Source organism: Plecotus auritus (genome assembly GCF_963455305.1).
Source record: "Plecotus auritus genome assembly, chromosome: 2".
Classification (NCBI taxonomy): Eukaryota; Metazoa; Chordata; class Mammalia; order Chiroptera; family Vespertilionidae; genus Plecotus; species Plecotus auritus.
Window position 1 is genome coordinate 43,059,603 of NC_137771.1, and position 25,474 is coordinate 43,085,076.

Consider the following 25,474-nt stretch of genomic DNA (forward strand, 5'->3'; position numbering starts at 1 on the left):
TAGTAATTGTAGTAATGCATGTTTGCAAACGAGTTTTAATTCATAAAACTCTTCCACATCCATTATATTTTTGCCCACCTGTGAGGTAGGCAGGGTAGGCTAGTGTCATTAGGATTATTTTGGGAATGTGAGATTAGGTTCCAGAAAAAGACAGCTGTCAACAGCCAGTGGGGAGTAAAGCCAAGACTCAGACCTACATTCTTTACTTTCAGTTCCTACATTCTTTACTTTTCATTGTCTTATTGCCAATGTTGCTAGGGACCAGAGATAAAATGACTCCACACAGGATAAGAAAGTTCTAGAATAATGTTAAGGGACTTGATAGCAAATGCGTGCTATCAAGAATGAGAGTTGGTTCTGACTGGTTTGGCTCAATGGATAGAGCATCATCCTGCGGACTCGGGGTCCCAGGTTAGATTCCAGTCAAGGGCATGTACCTTGGTTGAGGGCACATCACCAGTAGGGGGTGTGCAGGAGGCAGCTGATGGATGTTTCTAACTATCCCTCTCCCTTCCTCTCTGTAAAAAAAATCAATAAAATATAATTTTAAAAAAGAGAATGAGACTTGATTTTCATGCAGGGGCTTTTAATTGCAGTCATTCATCAGATTTAAACTTTCAATGTCTAAATATAAAGATACAGTGATATAAATGAGCCAGCTGCATTTTTACAGACTATGATTTGCTGAATTTATGAATGAGTGAAGTGATGGAAATCAACAGCATGAGTAAAAATATTCTAGCCCATTTCAATAGCCTTAGCCATATATCAGTACTTCAGGAGGTTCCAATTTGCACCACCCCTCCGCCAAGAACATTCTCAGAACACATGTTTTCAAACCACCAGAGGAAAATAGGATAGGTTGCACATTGATATCCTCTATGTTTTTTGAAAACGATCACTTCATTTTCCTACCTCAAATGGTCTTCCCTTTTGCCCCATTTGAAATAAAATTGCACATGGTTTGTGACCTTTTGAGAGCTTTTCTGATTTAAGCAGCTTTGTGGTGTATTTTCTCCCTTGGGAAACACATGTCTGTGCCACCTCTTCAAATTAAAATATACTTTTCCAATGAACGCCTAGGAGAAAAATCAGCTCTATCTCGACCAGGTTTTATTCATGGGTAGAATCTAATTCTGAAGACATAATGGAAGCTGAGTGTGGGTCTCCACAGGTGAACCCAAGGGTGCTGCCCTACAGCGAGGTAGGAGGCGCAAAGATGCCCGAAACTGAGCCCACAAACGCTGGGGGGGCCCTCCGCCGCCTCTGCTTCTCTACTGCCCCGCCGCGCACGCGCGCTCCACCCCACCTTCCCGGCACCTGCCAGGTCACAAACCCCTTCTCACCGCGCGTGTCCGCACCGGAGGCGCAGTCTTGTCTCACGTTGATTGGTCAGAACCAAGGGAGCGCGTCCCTCCAGAGCAACCTACTGGCGCTCTTCCCGCCCCCTCCCGCCCCCCTCGGGCTCCCACCTTCTTTGTGACTGGCGCGCGCCCAGGTCACTCTGCGCGGCGGGGAGAGGTGTGCTGTGGAGAAGGAGGGGCGGGCGGAGGGCGGAGAGGGAGAGATGGGTGGAAGGAGGCGGGGCTCAGGTGCGGCGCGGCGGCCCGGGCCAGACAGGGGAGGGGGCGGGCGCGGAGCGGGCGGGGCGGGGCCAGGGGGCGAGGAGGGGGTGACGCCGCGACGTCGGCAGCGCCAGCTTCGCGTGTGAGCGGCGCGGGCGTCGGGCCTGGCTACCGATCTTTCCCGGCGGTCGAGCAGGTCGTCGACGCCGGCTCCGGCAGGAGTGCGGGGGAGGTGTCGGGTCAGCGGCGGAATCACCTGCGGCCATGGAGGAGACGCAGCCGCCTCCGCAGTCCGCGCTGCAGCTGTGCGACAGCCTCATCATCTGGGTGAGTACAAGGGGGCCACGGGTTCGATGGGCCGCGGCGTTGGCCCGGGGTAGGGGGGGGTGTCCCCGTTTTCCCTGGGGAGCCTGAGGAGTAGCCAGGCCACCTGCACCGAGGACTCGGCGCTTCGCCCTCTGCACCTGATGGCGCCCTTGAACGCGAGAGTGCCACCTGCGGGTCGCGGGGCAGGTGTGTGTGTGTGTGTGTGTGTGTGTGTGTGTGTGTGTGTGTGCGCGTTTTTACGTTTGTATGTGGGGGCGGGGGAAGGGACGGGATCTCTGGGGGGCGGGACGGAGGAGGCTGATTTTAAACCCCCAATCCCGCTCCTTCCTAACAGCTGTGGCGCCCAACCCCTCTACTCTTCCCTGTCCCATTTTCTCCTGCCCCGCAACCAAGTGCTGGACTTCTGGATAACAGCCTCGCTCATCTTCCATCTGCTGTACAGCCTTCTCATAGGGACCTTTGTGCCACTTGGGAGTCAGGACCCTCTCCGGAAACCTCCCTTCCACCCCAGCCACCTTGCTCCATGTATACAGGTGGCCAGAGGTGGTTTTAGTTCCTGGATTAGTGCTACTCCATGCCACCTGGGCATCCGATTTTGTAGAAGCCACTTAGATCTTTACACCTATTTGTTAGGAGGAGAAAAAGATGTTGAGGTGGGGCCTCCTATTCCCTGTTTCTGGCTGCCACCCCCTCAACCCCTCCAACCGACAAGCATTTTTCTGAAAGGAAAAGTCTTGGCATTTTTGTTTGTACTTGAGCCATGTTTAGTATTTCTGTCAATTTGTGTTGGGTTTGGACAGGCATGATCTGTCCCCATTTATTCCCTTCCTCAAAATGATGTCTCACCTTTTGGAGGTGCTCAGCTATCAGAGAGCTGGCATGATGTGGTTTCTAAATCGGTATTGGATGATCCATAGAATGTTGTTATTGGTGCCCATGCCCAAACCAGTTGTTAAGTTTTGTGTAAGGTACTGTGTGCAAAATGGAATGTAAACAGACTGGATCAGGAGGCGGCAACTGGTTGATGAGATTCCCAAGCGATCTCCTAATGCACATAATTCAAAAGAGTGAGAAGTCAGGGAAGGTTTCTGGCGCTTTGTGAAGTTTATTGGAAATTACCATAATTTAAAGCAACTGGAACACTTTGGAGGTAATTAGCTTGCTTTTAAGCGGAATGCAAGTATCCAGGGCTTCTAAGTTAAAGCAATTAGCTAACTGTTCATATGTATTTTCATTTAAAGTAAGTATTGGGGTTTAGGTACTGTATTTAAGACTGTCATAGACAAGGCAACATTACTTTTAATGATGCGTTTTGTTAAAACAGGTGACTAATTAAAGAGTGTATCCTAATCTGTTGCATTGTTGCGCTAAACATCGACTAGCGTAGTAAATGCAGTCTTTATGATGTCATTGACTTAAATATGAAGTAGTGGAGAAGTGTAGGATTTTCTTGAATTGTATTGCAATATTTTTAAGTATTAGGTGACTATGTCCATTCTTTTAACCAGTATTTATTGAGTCCCTACTTTGCATAAGGCACTGAGGAAGACCAATATCAAGAAAAATTAAAGAACTTTCTATTTTAATTGGAGTGGTTGGCAGAGCTGTGTATTTTTACAATGGAAGGCAAAATTTCTTAAAAACTGTACAAACATTATAAACCAAATGATGAAGAATCAAAGATGGCAGAGTATAATTGGTTGTTTGCTTCTCCAGTTCTCTCTCAGGCTGCTGAAACACTGGAGAAAATGGAATTACTGAGCAGGCTGTTCCCTCTACAAATGCCGAATCCACTTGTACCCATAACACTGCCCAGCTTTATGATTAAGAAGAGCCACACAGTTCCTCTTACGTTTCTCTTTGAAAACCTTTATCAGTACCCTATTAGAGCCCCCAACATTTCTCCCCCTCAGGAAAATGACCTCCTCATCTTTGTTTCTGGCTCTACATCCCATCCTTTCCACCTCTTCTAAAACTTGGCTCTTTCTTATCCCCTTTCTGTATTTACAACTTCTTTCTCTCTCCACGGGCTCCTTCTCCACATGCAAACTTGCTTCAATCTTCTCTATCTTAACAAGAGAGAAAGGAGAGCCACTACTTCCTGTATTGCCCCTTCCCTTTATGGTCACATTTCTTGAGTTTTTTAAACTTCTTGAACTTACATTGACACCTGAACGCACTGTCTTTAAGCTTGTTTTCTCTAAGACCTCTACTTCCTTACTCCATTTTGTCAACCATTTTGTGCATACTACAATACTCTCTTCCATTTTTTAAAACGTACTAAAGATGTCACTCTCGTCATCACCCAGAGCAGTGTTTCACAAAACTGATGTGCATAAGAATCACTTGGGGATTTTCTGATTTAATATGTCTGGAGATTGTGATACCTATTGTTCTTAGACCCCACACATCCAGAAACCTTGAGTCATGGTGAATGTGCTAACAGCTATTGAGCTTATACCATGTGTCAGGCACTAATCTACGTACAGTGTTTACCAATTCATTTAGTTCTCAGAACCATCTTGTGAAGTAGAAGCTGTTCTTACTGTTTTTCATTATATCAATGACACCTTTAAGGATAAGTCCGAACTTTTTGTCATGGCTCTTCAGAGGCCTGACCCATGACTGTCCTCACCCCCATCCCTCTTTGCACTAGAATTCCAATAATACTGAACTGCACGTTGCCTAAAAATTCCATCTCTTTTCCTATACTTGTGCTTTTATTATGTCCCTATTTCCTGAAGTTTTCCTTCCCCTGACCCTTTCTTTACTCAAGACTTTCTGTCTAGGACCCATCTCTAAATAGTCTTTCTTAAATACAAGACCTAATTTGATTAGTTGACTGGTATATTTCAGAACACTTTGTGCATACTATAATCACGGGACTACAGATCACATTTGCTAGAAATGATTTTTGTGTTCTTTCTCTTCTCCTTATCTCTTGATTGAGGCTACTTTAGGGTAGAAACCTGATAATTTTCCTTAGTAAATCTGTCCTGTACTACAGTGTCCCAATAGAGTAGAAGCTCAGTAAAGTATCTATGTGTACTTTGAAAGTAACTGTGGCTAGATTAGTTTGTCTATGCCATTCTTACATGTTGTATCAGGATAAGGGAGACATTTATAGAATCTCAAAATATACACAACCACTAAAGGTGAATTATGGTGGGAGAGAATTTTATTGGATTAGCGTAAGTGGTAAACTAAAGGAGATGAATATATGTGAGAAAAAAGAATCAATCATAGTATATTGAGTTAAAGATCATTATGGTTTGAGATTAGATTTCTAGAAAGTAGATGATTCATTTTTTGTTCTGTTATAATTTGCTTTATAAATCCTCACTGGAGGGCATGCTTATTCTAGAGAGAGTGGATGAGAGAGAGAAAGAGAGAGGTAAGAGGTGAGAGAGAACATTGATTGGTTGCCTTCTGTACGTGCCCCAGCCTGGGGTTGAATCCACAACCTAGGTATGTGTCCTGACTAGGAATCGAATCAGCAATCTGACAACCTTTTAGTATACTGGAAGACTCTCCAACCAACTGAGCCACACTGGCCAGGGCTAATTTGCTTTTTAAAAATTTGTCTATCTTGTGTTTGCTGTTTAGAAAAAGATGCCACCATTTTACTTCCCTTTTTAATATGTACATGACTGTTTAACAAATAGAGCTTGGAAAAGTTGTATTATCTCAAGCCAAATTAGATAGAAACAACTTGACATTGTAGGTGGGCTTTGGTCTGTCCATGCCCTAAGGCTAATTGTTGGATAGCAGGCAGAAGTCCAGCCTTATTTTAGAGCTCATCAATAAACTAAGTAGTAGTTTTAGACTTGACATTTCTAGCCTTTGTTTTCCTACCAAATGATATGACTGAAATTTTCACTTGCAAATGTTAGGTTATCTTAAAAGTTCTTTTTCTGATGTTATTCTCCCCAAAACAGACAAAACACATACTATACGTAGGAGTTCTATACTTGGCTTTCAGAAAGTCTGAAGTGCTTCATACATGACATCAGTATATTTGACTTAGGTATATTTTTATGATTTATGAAATGTTAAGTATTTATTTTTATAAAACTATTACACAGCCACGGAAACTTATTAGTATAGTTTTACTTGTTTGGGAGGGTCTGAATTTAAAGAAAACAGGTCAGTTAGCTATTTTTCTGTCTAATTTTCATATATATGTTTATATATATAGATAAATATTTTTTGAGGGGAGGTTGGTAATGCTACCCTGTAAGTATAAAGAGGCAGTAAAGTCATTTGCTTTATGTCCTTTTAGCTGCAGACATTCAATACCCCTGCACCTTGTCAGGATGTAAAACAGCTGACTAATGGAGTTGCCATGGCACAAGTTCTTCATCAAATGTAAGTAGTGGTCCCGGTTCTTCCTGAAAGAATTGTAAACCCAATACCAAGGAAGAAAACTTAAACTTGTATTTTAAAGGTTATTGAAACTTTATTCAGTGATGACTCACATATGGTATCAAAGCATTCTTGCATCTACAAAACAAAAAGGTGTATCACCTGATTAATCTTTGTTAATAAAGATATGTCTTAATTAAATGAGCAATCAGGATTTCTATTCCAGAGATGTTAATTTTAAACTTGTTCTGATCACTTTCACAACTTATAGTAACTGAAAGGAACAGGTTGAATTAATGGTATAATTGCTTGAAATGTTTTCTTTGGTTATACTCATCATTTGAAGGTATCAATGCAAACAAAATGCTGGATTTAGGAAAAATATTAAATGTTTAAGCCTATATTTGAACTAAGAGTAAATGTATTAATCCACCAATAATGAAATGTTGTATAAATGAAATTTAAAGTCACAAATCCTAGGGAACCTTAACTAATAAAGCAGTTCTCTTTGGGTTAGGCCCATTTGATTTAAATACATAATATCAAAAGTTCTTAACCCCATTATTTCCTGATTTTTGCCAAACATTATATAAGAATTAGGGTTATGACATCTATAATATGAGGTGTATGCACTTAGTAGAAAAAACATGGGCAATTCTGTAGTCATAATTTATTAATTAATAGTCATTGATTTTGTATAAGCTTACTTTCATGATAATATATCTTCAATGAGACCAGAATCCTATCTTTGCTATGTTATTTTGTAGTTGGAGATTTTTTTTATTGAATTTTTGCTATTATTTTGTAAAGGTTTGTTGTGATTGAAAACCCACATAGATGGATTAGCAAAAATTCTTTACCACTCTTAGGAAAACAACTTAAAACAATATAAAAATTCTCATTCCTTGGAATATTCAAAATGGTCTAATTTAAATAGACACATAGTTAACTCAAGATTAAATAATGTTTTAAGAGATAAGCTTTACATGTTAACTTTTTTGGGGGGCTATCATTCTAAAATATGCCTTATTCCCTTGCTTTCTTAAAGATGTTTTGTTTCTTAAATGTTTTGTTTATTCATACCCTGCTTGGTTTCAAGTGATTTAATTAGCCAGAGCCAAGCATTCTGAATATGATTCTTTCTTGATGATTTGGGGATGTCATTATTTTTTTGTCATAAGGATATACACCTGACCTTTTTTCATTGCAGTATATTGCAGGTATTGGTGTAGATCAGTGGTCGGCAAACTCATTAGTCAACAGAGCCGACTATCAACAGTACAACAATTGAAATTTCTTTTGAGAGCCAAATTTTTTAAACTTAAACTTCTTCTAATGCCACTTCTTCAAAATAGACTCGCCCAGGCCATGGTATTTTGTGGAAGAGCCATACTCAAGGGGCCAAAGAGCCACATATGGCTCGCGAGCCGCAGTTTGCCGACCACGGGTGTAGATACAGCTACATTGTGGTTGGTATGGATATAAGGCTGATGTGTGTTCACTCACTTCAATAGTGCTAGCCGAAGGTATCATTTAAATATATTGTGGTGCTTTTAGTAGCTTTATATCAAACCACGATAGAAGAGACCCGTTTTGACCATGATATGGTGCAATGACTCTTTGATTTCCTATCCTCTAGAACTGTACCTCATGTTTAGTGTAGGGTCAGCTTCCATATAATGAAATCTTAAAAGTCATTGCCTAAACTATATAACTTAGACATGGGAGTCATGGGGTTATTGCTAGGGTTCTATAGTTCCTTCATTATGTTTAGTTTGACTACATACTATGTATCTCTCTGTTTTAAATGTATGTAGGAAAACTGTAACCACAATGATATTAGTTTTCTGAGGTTGCCATAACAAAATACCATCAGTTTGATCTGACTCTAAAGCAGCCGTGGGCAAACTACGGCCCGCGGGCCGGATCCGGCCCGTTCGGCTGTTCTATCCGGCCTGCGGAGCCGAAAGAGCGGAGGGTTCTCTTGCTCTTCCCTCCGCTCCTTTACTTTGAATTTATATTAGTTCACACAAACACTCCATCCATGCTTTTGTTCCGGCCCTCCGGTCCAGTTTAAGAACCCATTGTGGCCCTCGAGTCAAAAAGTTTGCCCACCCCTGCTAAAGCCAGTGCTCTGAGTCAGCTATAATCATTGACATCTAGTATCTTGATCCCCTCCTGATAGATGAATAAATGCAAGGCTGTATGTCCAAATTACAGATCACAACTTCTGTATTAAGCACAGAAGGCCTTTTGATTATTTAAGCAGAATAGTATCAGTTCATTGAACCAATATAATTGTGATATACATAGTAATCAGTAGGCATTAATTACTACCTGAGTTTAGTTGGTAAAATTGTCAGAAGAGAAATACCATAGGTGGAGTTAAAAATTATTGTGTACTGATTCTCAGTTTTATTTGAAGACAGTTGGATCATATTTTGCTTTTTTAGTCTTATATCCCCTTCTTATTTGGTACTCCTTGATTTTCACAGAAGTTCTGGGAAATATGAGAAAAGGAGCTAACTGCTGGGGCCAAAAGTCTAATTAAGGCACGTAGATGTGACAGTGCAAAAAGTAAAAGGAAGAAGATATATGTCCAGAGAGTTCTGAGGTTAGGTATCAAGTTTAATAATGCCAAAAATTGGCTATCATTTTAATTGTTTGAGAAGAATGGATTTGTTTATAAGAAAGAAAGTGGGAAATATATATTTATAGACACGTCAGCAAGTATTTCTCAGGCACTGAATATTTGTTCCCCTTCAAAATTCATATGCTGAAGACTCAACTGTGTAGGGCTTCATTGTGTATCTGTATTGGAGATAGGGCCTCTAAGGAAGTCATTAATGTTAATCAGATGATAAGTGTGGGGCTCTGATCTGCTAGGATTAGACTTCTTATAAAAAGAGACATCAGAGAGGTTATTCCCTGCAAAAATACAAAGAAGAGATCATGTGAGCACATACAGCAAGATAGCAGCTGCCTGCAAGCCAAGAGGACAGACCTCAGAATGAAACCTACTTTGCCAACATCTTAATCTTGGACTTCTTAACCTCTAGAACCATCCTATATAATAACCTTATATAATAAAAGGCTAATATGCCAATCAACCAAACGGCAGAACAACTGGTCACTATGATGCGCACTGACCACCAGGGGCAGACGCTCAGTGCAGGAGCTGCCCCCTGGTGGTCAGTGCACTCCCACAGGAGGGAACGCCGCTCAGCCAGAAGCCAGGCTCACGGCTGGCGAGTGCAGCAGTGGTGGCGGGAACCTTACCCGCCTCTGCCACCTCTGCGACAGTGCTAAGGATGTCTGACTGCCGGCTTAGGCTCGGGTAGCAGGCCTAAGTCGGCAGTCTGACATCCTCCGAGAGCTCCTGGACTGCGAGAGGGCACAGGCCGGGCTGAGGTAACCCCTCCGCCCCGAGTGCACAAATTTTGTGCACTGGACCTCTAATGAGAAATAAGTTTCTGTTGTTTAAGCCATCAGTCTGTAGAATTTGTCTGCAATCTGAGCATAATAAGTATAGGGCTAAATTTGATTTGGGATGGAAAGGAAGGCAAGAAGGAATGCAAGACAAAAGGATGAAAAATTAGAAGAGGTTATCCCCAGATTCATTTTCTAAATGAATTACTAAATAATTATATAATCCTATGTATTTTTAGGGTCAAAAACTGTTGTAATAGTCAGGGTTCTCCAGAGAGATAGACCCAATAAGATACTGTTGCAGCTAGAGTGTACAGTCAGAATTTGCACTTTCTCAGGGGAGGTCAGTCTTTTTCTTAAGGCCTTCAACGGATAGGCCCACCCACATTATGGAGAGCAATCTGCTTTATTCAAGGTCTACTTTTTTAAAATATTAATCTTATCTAAAAAATACCTTCACAATAACATCCAAGCATGTGTGACCAAATACATGCCAAATATATGGTTACTCTGGCCTTGCCAAGTGGACATAAAATTAGCCATTGCAACTGACATAGCTCTTTTATTTAATCTGATATCAAGAGAAAGTAAATTTACTTTTACAGTTTTGATTCATTAACTAATTTCAGTCTTTTCAGATAAATATCTGGTTATATAATTTATACATTTAGCCAAATTATTTTGGTAAATTGTAGCCTCAGGCATCTGGGAAAAGTTGAACATAATTAACATTAATTTGCTAAAAAAAACACACCATTTAAGCCCTGGCCAGTGTGGTTCAGTGGTTAGAGTGTTGACCTGTGTACTAAAGAGTCTCAGGTTTGATTCCTGGTCAACCGCACGCAACTGGGTTGCAGTTTCGATCTCTGGCTCCCTGTGGGCGTGTGTGGGAGTCAGCCCATCAATGTGTCTTTCTCACATGGATGTTTCTCTTTCTCTCTCCCCCCACTCCCGTCATCCCTCTCTTTCTATCTCTCCCGTTCCCCCTCCCTTCCACTCTAAAAATCAGGAAAAAATATCCTCCTCAGGTGAGGATTAACAAAAAAGAAAACAGTTAAAATTCAAAATAAAGGAATTTAAAGTGGTGAAGCCATTTTTGGTTACTCCTGTCAGAAGTGAGATCTTCTGTATTAGAACATCTGAGGCAGACAGTTTCTGAAAAGCTAATCACTAATCACTGTGTTCTAATTTCAGCTTTGCATTTTAAATTCAAGATACTGCCATGGAAAAGAATATTTTGAGTTCTTTCCTCACTTTAGTTGCTTATCTGTAAAGTCAAGATTTAGATGGGACCTCTTCTAGCACTGTATTCTGATTTTGTCGTGTTGGCTTAACTCTTAAAGCATTTATCACATTCTTTTTTGAGCATAGTTATTTTTGCTTTCTATTTTTCCCTTTAATAATTATTTCTCTAAGAGTCAGAATAGTAAATTATCTTCAAATTAACCTTGCTCAATACCTTACTCAGAGCAAGCATCCAAATATTTGTTTTAAATATAATTTATTAATATAGTCCATTATTTATAGTTAAATGTCATTCTTCAAGAACTTATTTAATACATAAATATTGATATAGCAGTTTTTTTGTGTTGACCTTCAATATCAATAGTACTTAGTTTAAAACTAAATTTGTCCTTATAGATTTCTCATTATACTCATTCTACTCAGTTACAATGAGATTTATTTGGGGCTTTGCCAGACACTAATTTCACTTGGGACAAATTACTTAGGTTCTCTCATCCTCAGTTCTCTGAAGAGTAAGGTTGAAAATAATAGATCCTTTGTCCAAGTTAATGTGACATTTATATGAAATAATATGAAAAAACATCAAGCACAGTGCTTGAGACATAGTAGACATGAAAAACTAGTTTTCTCTTTTTTTCTCCTTTAGGATAGGGACTTTCACATCTTCCTACTATCAGGGTACCTGTTGACATATTTATTAAATGTTTCTTCAATTGAAGTTGTTAATGACTTAAGCAGTTTATTATGAGAATTTCTGAAATGAGTCATTAGGAATAACAAAAAATTTAGTGGATCTTCTAAATAATATGTACTATTCTTATTAAGGATAGGCTTTAAAATATGAAATAACTTTCTCTGTTGACTAAATTTGGTATTTTACACGTTTAGCATTTGTATTTTTGTTTTAGTGATGCAGCGTGGTTCAATGAATCTTGGTTAAGCCGAATTAAGGAGGATATTGCTGACAACTGGAGGATAAAGGTATGCAGAATGAATTGAAGAATCCACTTGACCCAAGCATTGGTTCTAAAATTAGTACTAAGCTCAACTAAATCTTTTTAAAAATTAACTTAAGGGTGCACTTATTGTATGCAGTTTGAGATTTGACACATCTGTGTTTCCTATATAACTATCATCATATTTAGAGATAGGGAATTTTTATTAATCCAAAACATGTGCTTATGCCCCTTCCCAATTAATTCTTATTCTTTATCTTGGCCCCAGCTGGCCACAGATCTGCTTTCTGACCCTAAAGGTTTTGTTTCTGGAGTTCCATATGAATGGAATCAAACATTTTGTACTCTTTGTCTCTAGCATCTTTTACTCAGTATAATGTTTTTGAGACTTATCCGTGTTGACTGTATTAACAATAGATTTGCTAAGTATTATTTCGTTACATTACTATACCACATCCACCTATTGATGGATGTTTAAATTGTTTTTTCCCCGATATTAATTTATGTGTTTTGTATTTTTGTCTTGATAAGTCTGGTTCAATCTTTTTGAATTTTATTGTGTTTGTTTTTTTTTCCAAAGAACTAGCTTATGTTTTGTTTTACTGGTTTTTCTCTTTAATCGTTTTTTTTTTTTACTTTCTTTTTTCTACTTGCATATTCACTTCTTTCTCTTGCTTCTTAAGGTGGAAGCTTAAATCATCAGTTTTAGACCTTTGTCTTCCTCTCCCCCCTTATTAAGCATTGCCTCAGCCATATCCCACACATTTTTGACATATAGTGTTCTTATTTTCAGTCACTTCAAAATATTTGGTAATTTGCATTTGATCCATGGGTTAATTAGAATATTTTAAATTCTAAAAAATTAGGATTTTTAAGTAACTTTTAAAAAATGTCTTAATTGCTAATTTAATTCCATTTTGATATTAAGAAATTCCTTTAAATTTAATGGGCTGATTTTATAGCCTAACATCTGATCTTTCTTTGGTGAATATTCCATGTATACTTGAAAATAACAAGTATTCTGCAGTTCTACAATTTATGTCAAGTTTGTTGATAATACTGTTTGTATCTTTTATATCTTTATTGATTTCTTGTCTGATTATTTTATCAAGGTAGCAGGACTCCTTTAATTTCTAATGATGATTGTGGATTTGTCAGTTTCTCCTTTAAATTCTGTTAATTTCTAAATCTCATAATTTAATCTCTATTAATAGGTTTATATACATTAATTTTATGTCCTAATAGATGAGTGAATATACTTATCCTTATGAAATATATTTCTTTATCCTTTATAATATTCCTTTAAGTCTTTTGTCTGATACTAAGGTAGCTACTTAATTTTTATGATTGTGTTTTGCTTTAGTGGTTTTTTTTTTTTTATTCTTTTAATCTCTGAGTTTTTATATTAGAAGTATTTCATGGAGACACCTAATAGTTGGGTCTTGCTTTTTTTATCCAGTGAACAACTCTTTATTTGGTTCTTAAAAAAAAAACACCTTTCCATTTCTTATATCCCTGGTTTTTTTTGTGTTTTTTTTTTTAAATTTTATTTTATTGTTTAAATTTTATTGTTTAAAGTATTACACATAGTAGTACATATGTCTCCTTTATATCCCTGTTTTTATTGAAATCCTTGAACATTTTTAAACTAGCAGTTATAACATTATCTTCTAATTCTTTCATTTCTCATTTCTAGGCCTATTTCATTGACTTCAGTTTTGTCCTCATTATAGTACACATTTTCTTGCTTTTTTTACATGTGTAGTACTTTTTTATTGGATGCTAGACAGTTTGAGCATTATTGTTTAGTGCTGAGTTTTTTTTGTATTTTATAGTGTGGTGGACTTTGTTCTTGCAAGCAGTTAAGATACTTGTGAATCAGTTTGATCCTTTTTTAAAAAAAGGAATTCTTTATTGTTGAAAGAATTACATATGTCCCTCTTTCCCCCCCCCCCCCCATTGACCCCCTCCAGCCTGCTCCCACCCCAGGCCTTCAGCACCCTATTGTCTGTGTCCATGAGTTATGCATATATGCATACATGGTCTTTGGTTGATTATCTCCCCCCTCAACTCCCCTGCCTTCCCTCTGAGATTCCACACTCTTTTCCATGCTTCAAGTCTCTGAATCCACTCCGTTCATCACTTTATTTTGTTCAATAGATTCCACATATGAGTGCCATCATGTGATACTTGTCTTTCTCTGACTGACTTATTTCACTTAGCATGATACTCTCCAGGTCCCTCCATGCTGTCTCAAGGGTAAGCGATTCTTCATTTTTACTGCTGCATAGTATTCCATGGTATAAATGTACCACAGCTTTTTTATCCACTCATCTAATGATGGGCACTTGGGCTGTTTCCAGATCTTAGGTATTGTAAATTATGTTGGCTATGAACCTAGGGGTGCATACATTCTTTCTGATTGGTGCTTCAGGTTTCTTAGGATAGATTCCTAGAAGTGGATCACTGGGTCATCTTTTAAAGGTTTTGGGGTGTGGAAAGCAGATTCTCTACATTAGGGGTGGGGAACCATTTTTCTTCCAAGGGCCATTTGGATATTTATAATATAATTCTCAGGCCATACAAAATTATCAGCTTAAAAATTAACCTGCTATATTTGGTCAAACATTTAATTAACTCACCCCTAATGCCTTGGCAGGGCCAGACCAAATGATTCTGCAGGCCAGACATTCCCCACCCCTGTTCTAGGGCTAGGTTAGACCTACTACTAAGTTGTGATCTTTTGGGATTTATTAGTGAATGCTTGTCTATACAGCATAGTCTCTTCACCCTGGCTGGTGGGAATTTCTTCAGTTCTGGCTTGTATAATCATTAAGAATTGTTCAGATTATAGTTCCCAGGATTGTTCTTTCCTTGGAAATTATTCTTGTTAAATCTCATTGATTTTTACCTGTGCACATACAAATTAATATTCAGGCATAGAGTCAAAGGAACCATTAATGCAGATTTCTGGAGTTCTTTTTCTCTATAGCTCTCAATTTTTCGTTTGTCTGCCCTGCAAATTCTAAATACCGTGATCTTCATGAACATCTTATGTCTCTCTCCTTAACTCAAAAAGAACATCAGGCCCTATGCTATGGTGTGAAATTGCGTCTAGAAAGAAATCTTGGATAGTGTAGGGGTCATCTTTTTTTGTTTTCCTTCTCTCAGAAATTATAGTTCTATATTACTTGTTGGCTACAGCTTGAAAACAATTGACCCTTGTATTTTCTCCTGTTTTCTAGCTGTTTGTGTCAGGAAAATTAAGTCTAGACAAGTTACTCGCTCATGAATGAACATGGACATGCTCAATCTTTAAAGTTGGTACTTGACTTCATTCTGTCTCATTTTAAATAGAACTACCTTGGTTAAACTTTGTAAGCATGCAGACATTATTTTCTTTCAGTCAAACTAATTAACACTTCAATGTTTAAAAATTATCATGTACTTATATGTGTAGAACTCTAACATATAGTATTTTTGTTGTTATTTTTATCAGGGGGCAGTTTCTGTTGTCTTTCACCTTAGCATACATTTTCTTTCGTTATGAAATTCTTGAATTGTTATTCTTTTTTTCCCATTAGGCTAGTAATTTAAAGAAGGTACTTCAAGGAATTATGAGTTATTACAGCGAGGTATGAGAAACATCTGACTTTGTTTAACTACAAAATGCTATGTGATAATTATATGACACTGAAAAATGACTTGGCTTTTAATTTATAACATATTACTGGAAAATAATTTATAACGAATATATATTTTTGCCATTTTTAGAACATTCAAATTATGTGAACATAAACAGGCTTAAACTTAATATATTGATTTGGGAAATAATGTTGCTTCTATATTGATATTGTTTAAATTGATTATATTTTGAAATAAAATTGCCTTCAAATGATTTGATTTTATGCAATGCTGTAAAGTAGACCTTATAATGAAACTAGAAGCCCTGTGCGGGGGGAGGGGGCACGTATCCCTCAGCCCAGCCTACACCCTCTCCAATCTGGGACATCCCTCTCACAATCCAGGACTGCTGGCTCCCAACCGCTCACCTGCTTGATTGCCCCTAACCGCTTCTGCCTGCCAGTCTGATCGACACCTAACTGCTCCCCTGCCAGCCTGATTGCCCCTAACTGCCCTCTCCTGCTGGCTTGGTTCTCCCCAACTGCCCTCTCCTGCAGGCCTGGTCCCCCCCCCCAACTGCCCTCCCCGGTAGGCGCGGTTCCCCCCAACTGCCCTCCCCTGTAGGCCTGGTTCCCCACAACTGCCCTCCCCTGCAGGCCTGGTCCATCCCAACTGCCCTCCCCTGCAGGCCTGGTCTCCCACAACTGCCCTCCACTGCTGGCCTGGTCCCCCCCAACTGCCCTCCCCTGCAAGCCTGATCCCCCCCCAACTGCCCTCTCCTGTAGGCCTGGTTCCCCCCCCCCCCCCCCACAGCCCTCCCCTGCTGGCCTGGTTCTCCCCAACTGCCCTCCCCTGCAGGTCTGGTCCACCCCAACTGTCCTCCCCTGTAGGCCTGGTCCCCCCCGCAACTGCCCTCCCCTGCAGGCCTGGTCCCTCCCAACTGCCCTCCCCTGCTGGCCTGGTCCCCCCCAACTGCCCTCCCCTGCAGGCCTGGTCACCCCCAACTGCCCTCCCCTGCAGGCCTGGGTCCCCCACAACTGTCCTCCCCTGCAGGCCCGGTCGCCCCTAACTGCCCTCACTCTGCTGGCCATCTTGTGGTGGCCATCTTGTGTGTTGGAGTGATGGTCAATTTGCATATTACTGTTTTATTATATAGGATTGTAATTATTTCATATTTAAAACATTGCTTTGATAGCTGTTTCCAATGCAAACAATAGCATAAATATACTATAAAATTATGCTGGTGCAAATGAATTGTGGGAAAATGCAAAGTAAAAGTAGTATTAAACACCTTAGCTAGTGTACATTATTCAGGTTTTTTTTTTTTTCTTATTTAGCATCATAAGTTCACTGCTAGGATTATTTGATATAACAAGGTTTATTGCTTAATGTTTGGGAATGGCAGCAATTGCCATTACAAAATTATATTTCTGTTTTTTAAAGTTATCACAGTTTAGCTTGTTATTTCTTCCAAATAATTTTAAGACTGAAATTTTTCAATTTATTTATGCCTAAAATCATTTTGAAGCTTTTTCTAATGCCACAAAAACTTTTAATTAGCTAAAAAAGAAAAATCAGGTCAGGAAAGATTAATTCACTGGATTTGTTGTTTATGTGTGATGATTTATTTTGTGATTCTCTTAACTGATTGTATATCAAAATATCACGAATATTCCTTGGCATAACATAAATCTTTTTTTTTTTTTTTAATGAAAAGGCCTAAGTATTGTCAGGATTGATCAGGCCATGGGCTTCTTAAACAATCTTTTTTTTTATAGTGAGATTAAAGGATATTTTGTATAAAAGCATTTTAGTTGCTTTTGGTTTGTTAACTCAAAATTTTGGGAGGTGGCTTGAACTTTACTAACTGGCTTTAGTTGGTAATTTTGGGTGTATCATTTGTTAATTTATCTGAGTCATTTTAGGAACCTATTTATAATTTACTTTTCTAGTAATAATTAAATGTAGTAAATATTTTGTAGCCTATGTAAATGAATGATATAATTTATTATTTTAATACCACAGTTTTTGGGGCAACAGATTTCTGAAGAACTTATTCCTGATTTAAACCGAATAACTGAAAGTTCAGATTCTGTGGAGCTTGGGAGGTTACTGCAGCTTATTTTAGGTTGTGCAGTCAACTGTGAAAAGAAGCAAGGTAAGTGAGTTTCTGTCATTTAAGAATATGTACTTTCTATAAACAATCTACATTTCTGTAGAAAGTAGCACTAAATGTACTGTTACTGGTTGACAGCACCCTGAGATGTAAGCCAGAAGATAGGAATTCTAGCACAGCTCTGCCACTAAAAAGCTACCAGTCTTGAGTATCATAATTATACCTGCATTCTGAGATTCATATTCAGTGGCTAAATGTAATGTATTTTAATTTAATTAGTTTAATATGTTCATTGCTTAAGACTTAGTGGATAATCAATAAATATTGTACTTATTCATTTGATACATTATCTCTTTCACTTGTAAGATCTAGAACCTTAGGTTGATTCAGAATCTATACTAATAAAAGCATAATATGCTAATTAGACTGGATAGACAAACAACCTTCCGGATGTCATTCTGGGTGTCCTTCCGGACAAAGCCATGGTGATGGAGGCCGAGGCAGAGATGGTTAGGCATGATCAGGCCAACAGGGGAGCAGTTAAGGGGCGATCAGGCTGGCAGGGGACCAGTTAGGGGGCGATCAGGCCAGAAGGGGTATAGTTAGGGGGTGATCAGGCTGGCAGGGGAGCAGTTAGGGGCAATCAGGCCAGGGAGCAGTTAGGGGCATCAGGCAGGCAGGCAGAGGTGGTTAGGGACAATCAGGCAGGCAAGGGAGCAGTTAGGCACATCAGGCAGGCATGCAGAGTGGTTAGGGGCAATCAGGCAGTCATGCAGAGTGGTTAGGAGCAATCAGTCAGGCAGGCAGGTGAGCAGTTAGGAGCCAGCAGTCTTGGATTGCGAGAGGGATGTCCAGGAGTCGGATTGGAGAGGGTGCAGGCCAGGCTGAGGAACCCCTTCCCATCTCCCCCCATGCATGAATTTCGTGCACCAGGCCTCTAGTTTTAGAAATAAATATGCAGGTGTTAAATTATAATTCAGGCTTCTTTAGATGATATTCTGCTCTTCAGAAGAATGCCTGTCCAGTGAATCCTCCAAATAAGTAGTCTAATGATATAAATGAAATTGGTGTATTATATTGATAAAAACAAACACAGTGATCCATGTTCTACTGAGTAGAAGAAGAGCATTTTGGTTGAGTATAGTGAATAAGATGATGAACTGAACAAACCAAGATCTTCTTGGCTGAAGGGCTTACATTGATCTAGGTAGTAAGATTTTTGATGCTGGTATGTTTTTTTTCATGATTCAGCCAAACTTGGCCTTAATACATTACCTTTAAAACAAAATGTTGGATACTTAAGTTGTAAAATATTTTTAAAATACGTTTTTATTGATTTTTTTAAGAGAGATAGATAGAAACATCAATGAGAGAGAAACATTGATCAGCTGCCTCCTGCACACCCCCTACTGAGGATTGAGCCCACAACCCCGGGCATGTACCCTGACTGGGAATCCAACTGGTGACCTCCTGATTCATGGGTTAATGCTCAACCACTGAGCCATACCAGCCGGGCTAAGTTTGTAAAGTATTTTAAGCCAGAACTTTAGAAAACACATTCCATGTTATCTAATGAAAGAAGAGAGCATATGAGTCAGGATAAATTCAATAAAACAAATTGAGGAAGGAGAAAAATAAAAAACCTGACATTAATCCTGTATAATACAAGGTATTTAATATGCAAATCGACCAAACGGTGGAACGACCTGTTGCTGTGATGCACACTGACCACCAGGGAGCAAACACTCAATGCAGGAGCTGCTCCCTGGTGGTCAGTGCGCTCCCACCAGGGTAGCGCTGCTCAGCCAGAAGCCAGACTCAGGCTGGCAAGCACAACGGCGGTGGCAGGAGCCTCTCCTGCCTCTGCGGCAGCGCTAAGGATGTCTGGAGTGGGCCTAAGCCATCAGTTGGACATCCCCCAAGGGCTCCCGGACTGCAAGAGGGTGCAGGCTGGGCTGAGGGACCCCCCACCCCGAGTGCACGAATTTTATGCACCAGGCCTCTAGTTACAGTAGGTCCTCGGGTTACGTTGGAGATTCATTCCTACAGTGTGACGTAACACAATTTTTGCTGTAAGTCGGAACCCACCTACATAAGCATCTATGTCACTCACATTGAGCACATACACAGCAGTAATGAAGTAAAACAGTAAAAAAAATTAAAACAATTCCTGACCTTTACTTGTGGTGAGTAAGTAATAAAAAACATAAAGCACAAATGTACATATCAAAATGACGGAACTTTTTTTTTTTTTTTTATCAATAAATGGGAGATGGCGATGTAACAACGAAACGACGTACGTCGAGTCCGACGTAACCCGAGGACTGCCTGTATCAATAAAATGGGATTGAGTATCTGGAATTTTTGATATTAGTCCTTCCATCTGTCATTAACTAGCTATTTTGTCTAGGGCACATCAGCACTTCTCTAGAGGCTTTTATTTCTAACAGATAATGTCAAAGGTCTACCTATTGGAATGTAAGGAATGTAAAGTTAAAAGTTCAGTAAGTGTTTAATTAAAAATTGACAAATCAAAGCTCATTTTTAGCAATTTTCTGTTATTGTGATCTTTTGAATTTTTTTTTTTAATCCTTGCTTCTATTTCAGTTACTGGGTATATATAACATCTGTCAAATAGTGGGCATTGGCACCAATTTAATGCCAATAGGAATCCTCAATTTGGGTGCTGTGAAGAAGGAAACTGTATACAGTGCAAAACAGCTCAACTGTGATACAGCACGACTATGGAAACAGCAGGGCTGTGAGGTCGACTTGGGGTCAGGCTCCTCTCCCGCTAGACACCTCTGCTCTGCTCCTCCATGGTCTGCTTTGGGTTGAACTGGTCTGCTCTGCTGTGCTTTGGTCTTTTGGTCTGTTCCTCTCTGGCCCATTCAGCTCAGCCAGGGAGACTCAGTCTTCAGTTTTTGGTGGAAAGGGAAAGTGTTCCCTCCGAGCTAGAGGGGAGCTGGCTTATATGGAAAGGAGTGCCTGCCTCTGCTCCCTGATTGTTCTGTCCTCATGCAAATGAGGAATCTAAATCCTCACCGTTTGGTCCAAAAGGCACTGTCTGATTGATTAGGATAGAGCCACTCTAGTTGGTTGGAGCTTCGCATCTGATTGGATGGAGAAAGCCTCAGGAACTCCTTTATAAGTTGGCTCTTATGGAAGAAACACAGTGCAGGCAAGCAGTTAAGTGTAGATTCTTCCTGAAGTGCAGTTTGCATGTGAGGTTCCTGTGTAGAAATGGCTGATAAGCTCTTGTTTTATTTATTTATTCTTTATTGATTACAGTGAGGAAGAAAGGGAGATAGAGAGATAGAAAGATAGAAACATCAATGATGAGAATCAATGATTAGCTGCCTCCTATTGCATGCCCCCTACTGGTGATTGAGCCTGGAACCTGGGCATGTGCCCTGACTGGGAATCAAACCGTGACCTCCAGGTTCACAGGTCTATATTCAAACACAGCGCGGGCTCTGGTTTTTTAAAATTTGAGCCCAGTTAGCCACCAGGAGCCCTTCTTAGTAGGTGTATTCTTTCTCAGGGTTCACACATTATTTTTGCTTAATTTTAGCATGTTTGTCGGTTTTAATACTCTTTTTTTTTTTTTTTTTAAAGAAACAACTTTGGCTTTGATTCTGTTCTATTTGTACTAGTTAATATCCATTCTTCTATCTTGTTTCTTTCACTTGAATAAATCAGTTCTGTTTCAAGCTATGATTGGCATGTTAAGCTAGAGTTTTCCCTTACGTTATAATTTTGTTGCTTCCTACAGATTTTAATGTAATATGTAGTATTTTCATAATTCTAAGCATTACTTAGCAATTTGGTCCTTATATTTTTAAAAGGAAATTCAGTTTCTAGATACATAAATAAAAGCTTAGAAAGTAGTAAATACAAGAAGATAGTTTAATTTTCATTATTAAAAAATCAGGACTATCTACTTGAATTTATTTTTGGAGGAATGTGTCTGGGTTTGCAATTTTTAGGAGTAAGCAGATAAATGAAAAAAAAATCTTTAAGTAGCAATTAAAATTTAAAAATAAAACAGAATATAATGCAGCATCTACACCTTCATGCTTTGCAAACATGATTTTCAAAATGATTCCAAGGTATTGCAGCATTCTAATTATGAATGAATGAACTAGTTTGGTAAACAGTACCCTGTATATTTTGGTGAGGAAAATGATCATTCTTTTGACGACTTCAGCAAACTGGAAGTACTCTATTATCCCAAAAATTCAGTTAAAGGAAACCATTCCACTTCTTGTGCATTCTCTAGTTCAGTGGTCGGCAAACTCATTAGTCAATAGAGCGGCAAACCGCGCCTCACAAGCTGCAGTTTGCTGACCACTGCTCTAGTTAATTCTTCCCCTTCCCACACTCTTATAGCACTTAGTTGTCAGGTACATACCAGAATCAGAATCTATTTGTTGGCTTCACAAATAAAAGAAAGACTTAAATAACTTCTTAGAAGCTTCCAGAGGAGTTATTAAAATAACAAAACTATTAGAAAATAAGAAGTCTTTAAAGTTGTTAGAAAATTGTTTTAGTTAGAAAACATGCAGTTGAAATGGATTTAAATCTGCAAATGCATAAAAAGCGTTTTTTCATCATTCCTCCTTTCTCATGGGATAGTATCAGCTTAACTTATTGCATGTGTGCTTGTAAGGTATAAGTATCACCTTAAGATGAGACTTGGTAAATGTTAGATGGGCTTTTACAGGAAGCTATATAAGTTCCTTCTTTGAAAGCCTTCCTGAAATGAACTAAATAGGCGATCAAATTAAACTTTCTGGGCTTAAGATTTTAGGAGTTCATTTAATACATGTGAATTTATTCCATAATACTGAATATTTTAACAAGAGGGGAGAAATTGTCATAATTGTTTTAAGATTAATTGCAATCTCTTCTCTTCCTGTTCCTTATAAGAAAATTAATCATTAAAAAAAAATCATTTAGCCTTGGCTGGGTGGCTCAGTTGGTTGGAGTGTCATCCTGTACACCAAAATGTTGTGGGTTTGATTCCTGGTCATGGTGCATTTGGGAGGCAACTAATCGATGTGTCTCTCTCTCTCCTCCTCCCTAAAAATCAATAAAAACATATGCTTATATGAGGATTAAAAAATAAGTAGGTAAACCATTTGAAAATATTTGTATGAATATTTTCAACTCTGCTTGTTTTTAATGAACATATTACTTGTGGGAAAATAATGTACTTGCATAGACAATTATATGTGGTAAATGCATTTTTATGCTATTAATTGATTGGCTAAAGCACTATGGGTAAAGAGTAGATTATTTTTCAGATCTGATTTCTTTTTTAAATCATAGAACATATTCAAAACATAATGACACTGGAAGAGTCTGTTCAACATGTGGTCATGACTGCTATTCAAGAGGTAAGTTATGTCATATTCACATATGTATGAAAATCTTAAACCAAATGTTATAAAACTTTTCACATAAATTTTATGGATGTTTATTTTTCTGTTTGTATAAATTTGCTCATTGCAGCTTGTTTACTTGCTTTTAGCTATTGTGTCTTCCCTATCCCCCCCCAAATATATATCTTAAAAGGACATCAAGCCCAATATTAGTTTCTCTGCATTTAAAAGATAAATTGATATTGTCAAGATCCTTTAAATAATTTCAAGTAAGCAGAATAAATAATCTCTCTCGAGGTAGGAATTTTTATTTCTTCTCGTTTTTTCTGCCAGTTAGAGCAATCTCTCCTGAAATTTTAAAGTGTGTGTGTATTTGTATTTATGTGTGTGTGTGTGTATGTGTATGTGTGTGTAGCATTTGCATTTTCAGAATGTTAGAACTGTGAGAAACATGGTGATACTTACTAGGTTTTGGAGCCAAGTAACCTGGGTTCAAGCCAGACTAGTTATCAAAGTTGAACTATAAAGATTCAGAAATCATGTGATGCATGTTTATTCTTAAAATCAGACTGAAAAGGCAGAGATACAGAGCAGGGGAAACCTGAGGGAAAGTAGAGTGAAGGATTACTGAGGACAACCATAGTTTGGAAGGGGCATTATATAGGACTTTAGAAGTCTGTATATTCTGAATATGCATTTTTGGTTTGAATTCAAAGTGTCACTATACATAAATAAACCTGCCTTTTATATGCAAAATAACTATTTTACAGAAATTTTTTCATATAACTCCTACTTTTAAAATCTCTTTAAATTAGTAATTTTGCCATATCACTCATTTTTTCTTTTTCTTTTTTTCTTTTTTCCCTTTGATTGAATTTACTGGGGTGTCACTGGTTAACACAATTATACAGGTTTCAGGTGCACAATTCTGCTATATCACTTATTTAAAGGCTGTATTTTAAAAGTTAATATTTATTATGGAAGAATCATTTTATTATGTTCATTTTTATTCATTCTTCTTTTAGAACTTGGATTATAATTCTTTAGTGCACATATTTTCAATATGTGTACCTATTTTAAGCCTACTTTACTTACAATGTTCTCACTTGTATAATGCCTTGAATATTGTATTATTTAACTTAAACCTCTGTAAAATTTTTATTTGAATAATATTCTAAGGATTGTCAAATTAAGACAAGGAAAAATTATAAAGTATTCTGTCCTTTTAAGTAAACATTTTTACTGTAGAAACATCACTTTATTGTACTTAATTTACTATTTTAATTTCCTAGTTGATGAGTAAAGAAATATTGAGCTCTCCTACAAATGATGCTGTTGGAGAATTAGAGCAACAGGTGAGTATTTCAGTATGTGAGGAAGATGTTGAAAGCAATGATATAGTACTTTGCCAGTTACTATCATAAAGCTTACAGAGAACATATACAAGATTATTTTCCTCTATGAGGTTTAGATAGTTTATGAGATCTCAATTGAATATTATTCATTCCTTCATGAATACAAGTAGTGCTGGTCTGCAGAGCTTTTTATGATCATTTGAAGAGCTGAGAGGTATCGAACTTCCTTCTGACACTTATAATGCATACTAGAGGCCTAGTGCACAAAATTTGTGCAATGGGGTGAGGGGGTCCCTCAGCCCGGCCTGCACCCAGGAATCGGGCTTAAGCCGGCAGTTGGACATCCCTCTTGCCATCTGGGATCCCTCTCTCAGTCTGGGACCCCTCAGTCCTTACTGCCCACCAGTTCGGCAGGAGAGGCTCCAGCCACTGCTGCTGCACTCGCTAGCCGTGAGCCCGGCTTCTGGCTGGGTGGCGCTTCCCCTGGGGGAGTGCACTGACCACCAGGAGGCTGCTCCTGCATTGAGTGTCTGCCCCCTGGTGGTCAGTGAGCATCATAGCGACTGGTTGTTCGGCTGGTTGTTCCATCGTTCGGTCGATTTGCATATTAGGGATTTATTATATAGGATGTGACCCATTTTATCTATATATATAAAAGGCTAAGTGACCATTGCATCCGAAACAACCAAATGGATGACTGAACAGGCTGCGTGGGGTGACCAGGCCGGCAGGGGGTTAGTGAGGGGCGACCAAATGACTGAGCGGCAGGCTGCATGGGGCTCCAGGCCCGCAGGGGGGCAGCAGTTGCAGGTGACCAATCTGGTGGGGGGTGGGGCAGTGAGGGGAGACCAGGCCAGCAGAGGGGGGCAGTGAGGGGCGACCAGGTTGGCGGGGGGGGCAGTTGGGGGCGATCACGCCGGCAAGGGGTGCCCTAAGGGGCCACAGGGCCAGTGGGGGGGCAGTTGGGGGCGACTACACCTGCAGGGGAGAAAGTTGGGGGTGACCAGGTCAGCAGGTGGAGCAGTTAGGTGCGATCAGGCAGACAGGCAGATGAGCAGTTAGGAGCCAGCGGTCCTGGATTGTGAGAGGGATATCCGACTGCCGG

At 39.2% G+C, this 25,474-nt stretch overlaps 1 protein-coding gene across 5 annotated transcripts in view; it reads left to right on the forward strand.

Annotated features, from left to right (window-relative positions):
• Positions 1–1,568: 1,568 nt before the first annotated feature.
• The window catches only part of HOOK1 (hook microtubule tethering protein 1), a 65,941-nt gene continuing 42,035 nt past the window's right edge, over positions 1,569–25,474 (forward strand). The window contains exons 1-8 of one of the 5 annotated variants that reach the window (XM_080655818.1): positions 1,569–1,592; positions 1,762–1,892; positions 6,175–6,260; positions 11,840–11,912; positions 15,472–15,522; positions 17,537–17,669; positions 22,962–23,029; positions 24,307–24,369. In XM_080655818.1, coding sequence (XP_080511944.1) covers positions 1,830–1,892; positions 6,175–6,260; positions 11,840–11,912; positions 15,472–15,522; positions 17,537–17,669; positions 22,962–23,029; positions 24,307–24,369 — 537 coding nt within the window. In that variant the 5' untranslated portion in view covers positions 1,569–1,592; positions 1,762–1,829. Of the gene's footprint in view, positions 1,593–1,660; positions 1,893–6,174; positions 6,261–11,839; positions 11,913–14,047; positions 14,147–15,132; positions 15,208–15,471; positions 15,523–17,536; positions 17,670–22,961; positions 23,030–24,306; positions 24,370–25,474 lie in introns of those variants that run through there. The other 4 variants (XM_080655817.1, XM_080655820.1, XM_080655821.1 and 1 more) reach the window with 4 other exon arrangements.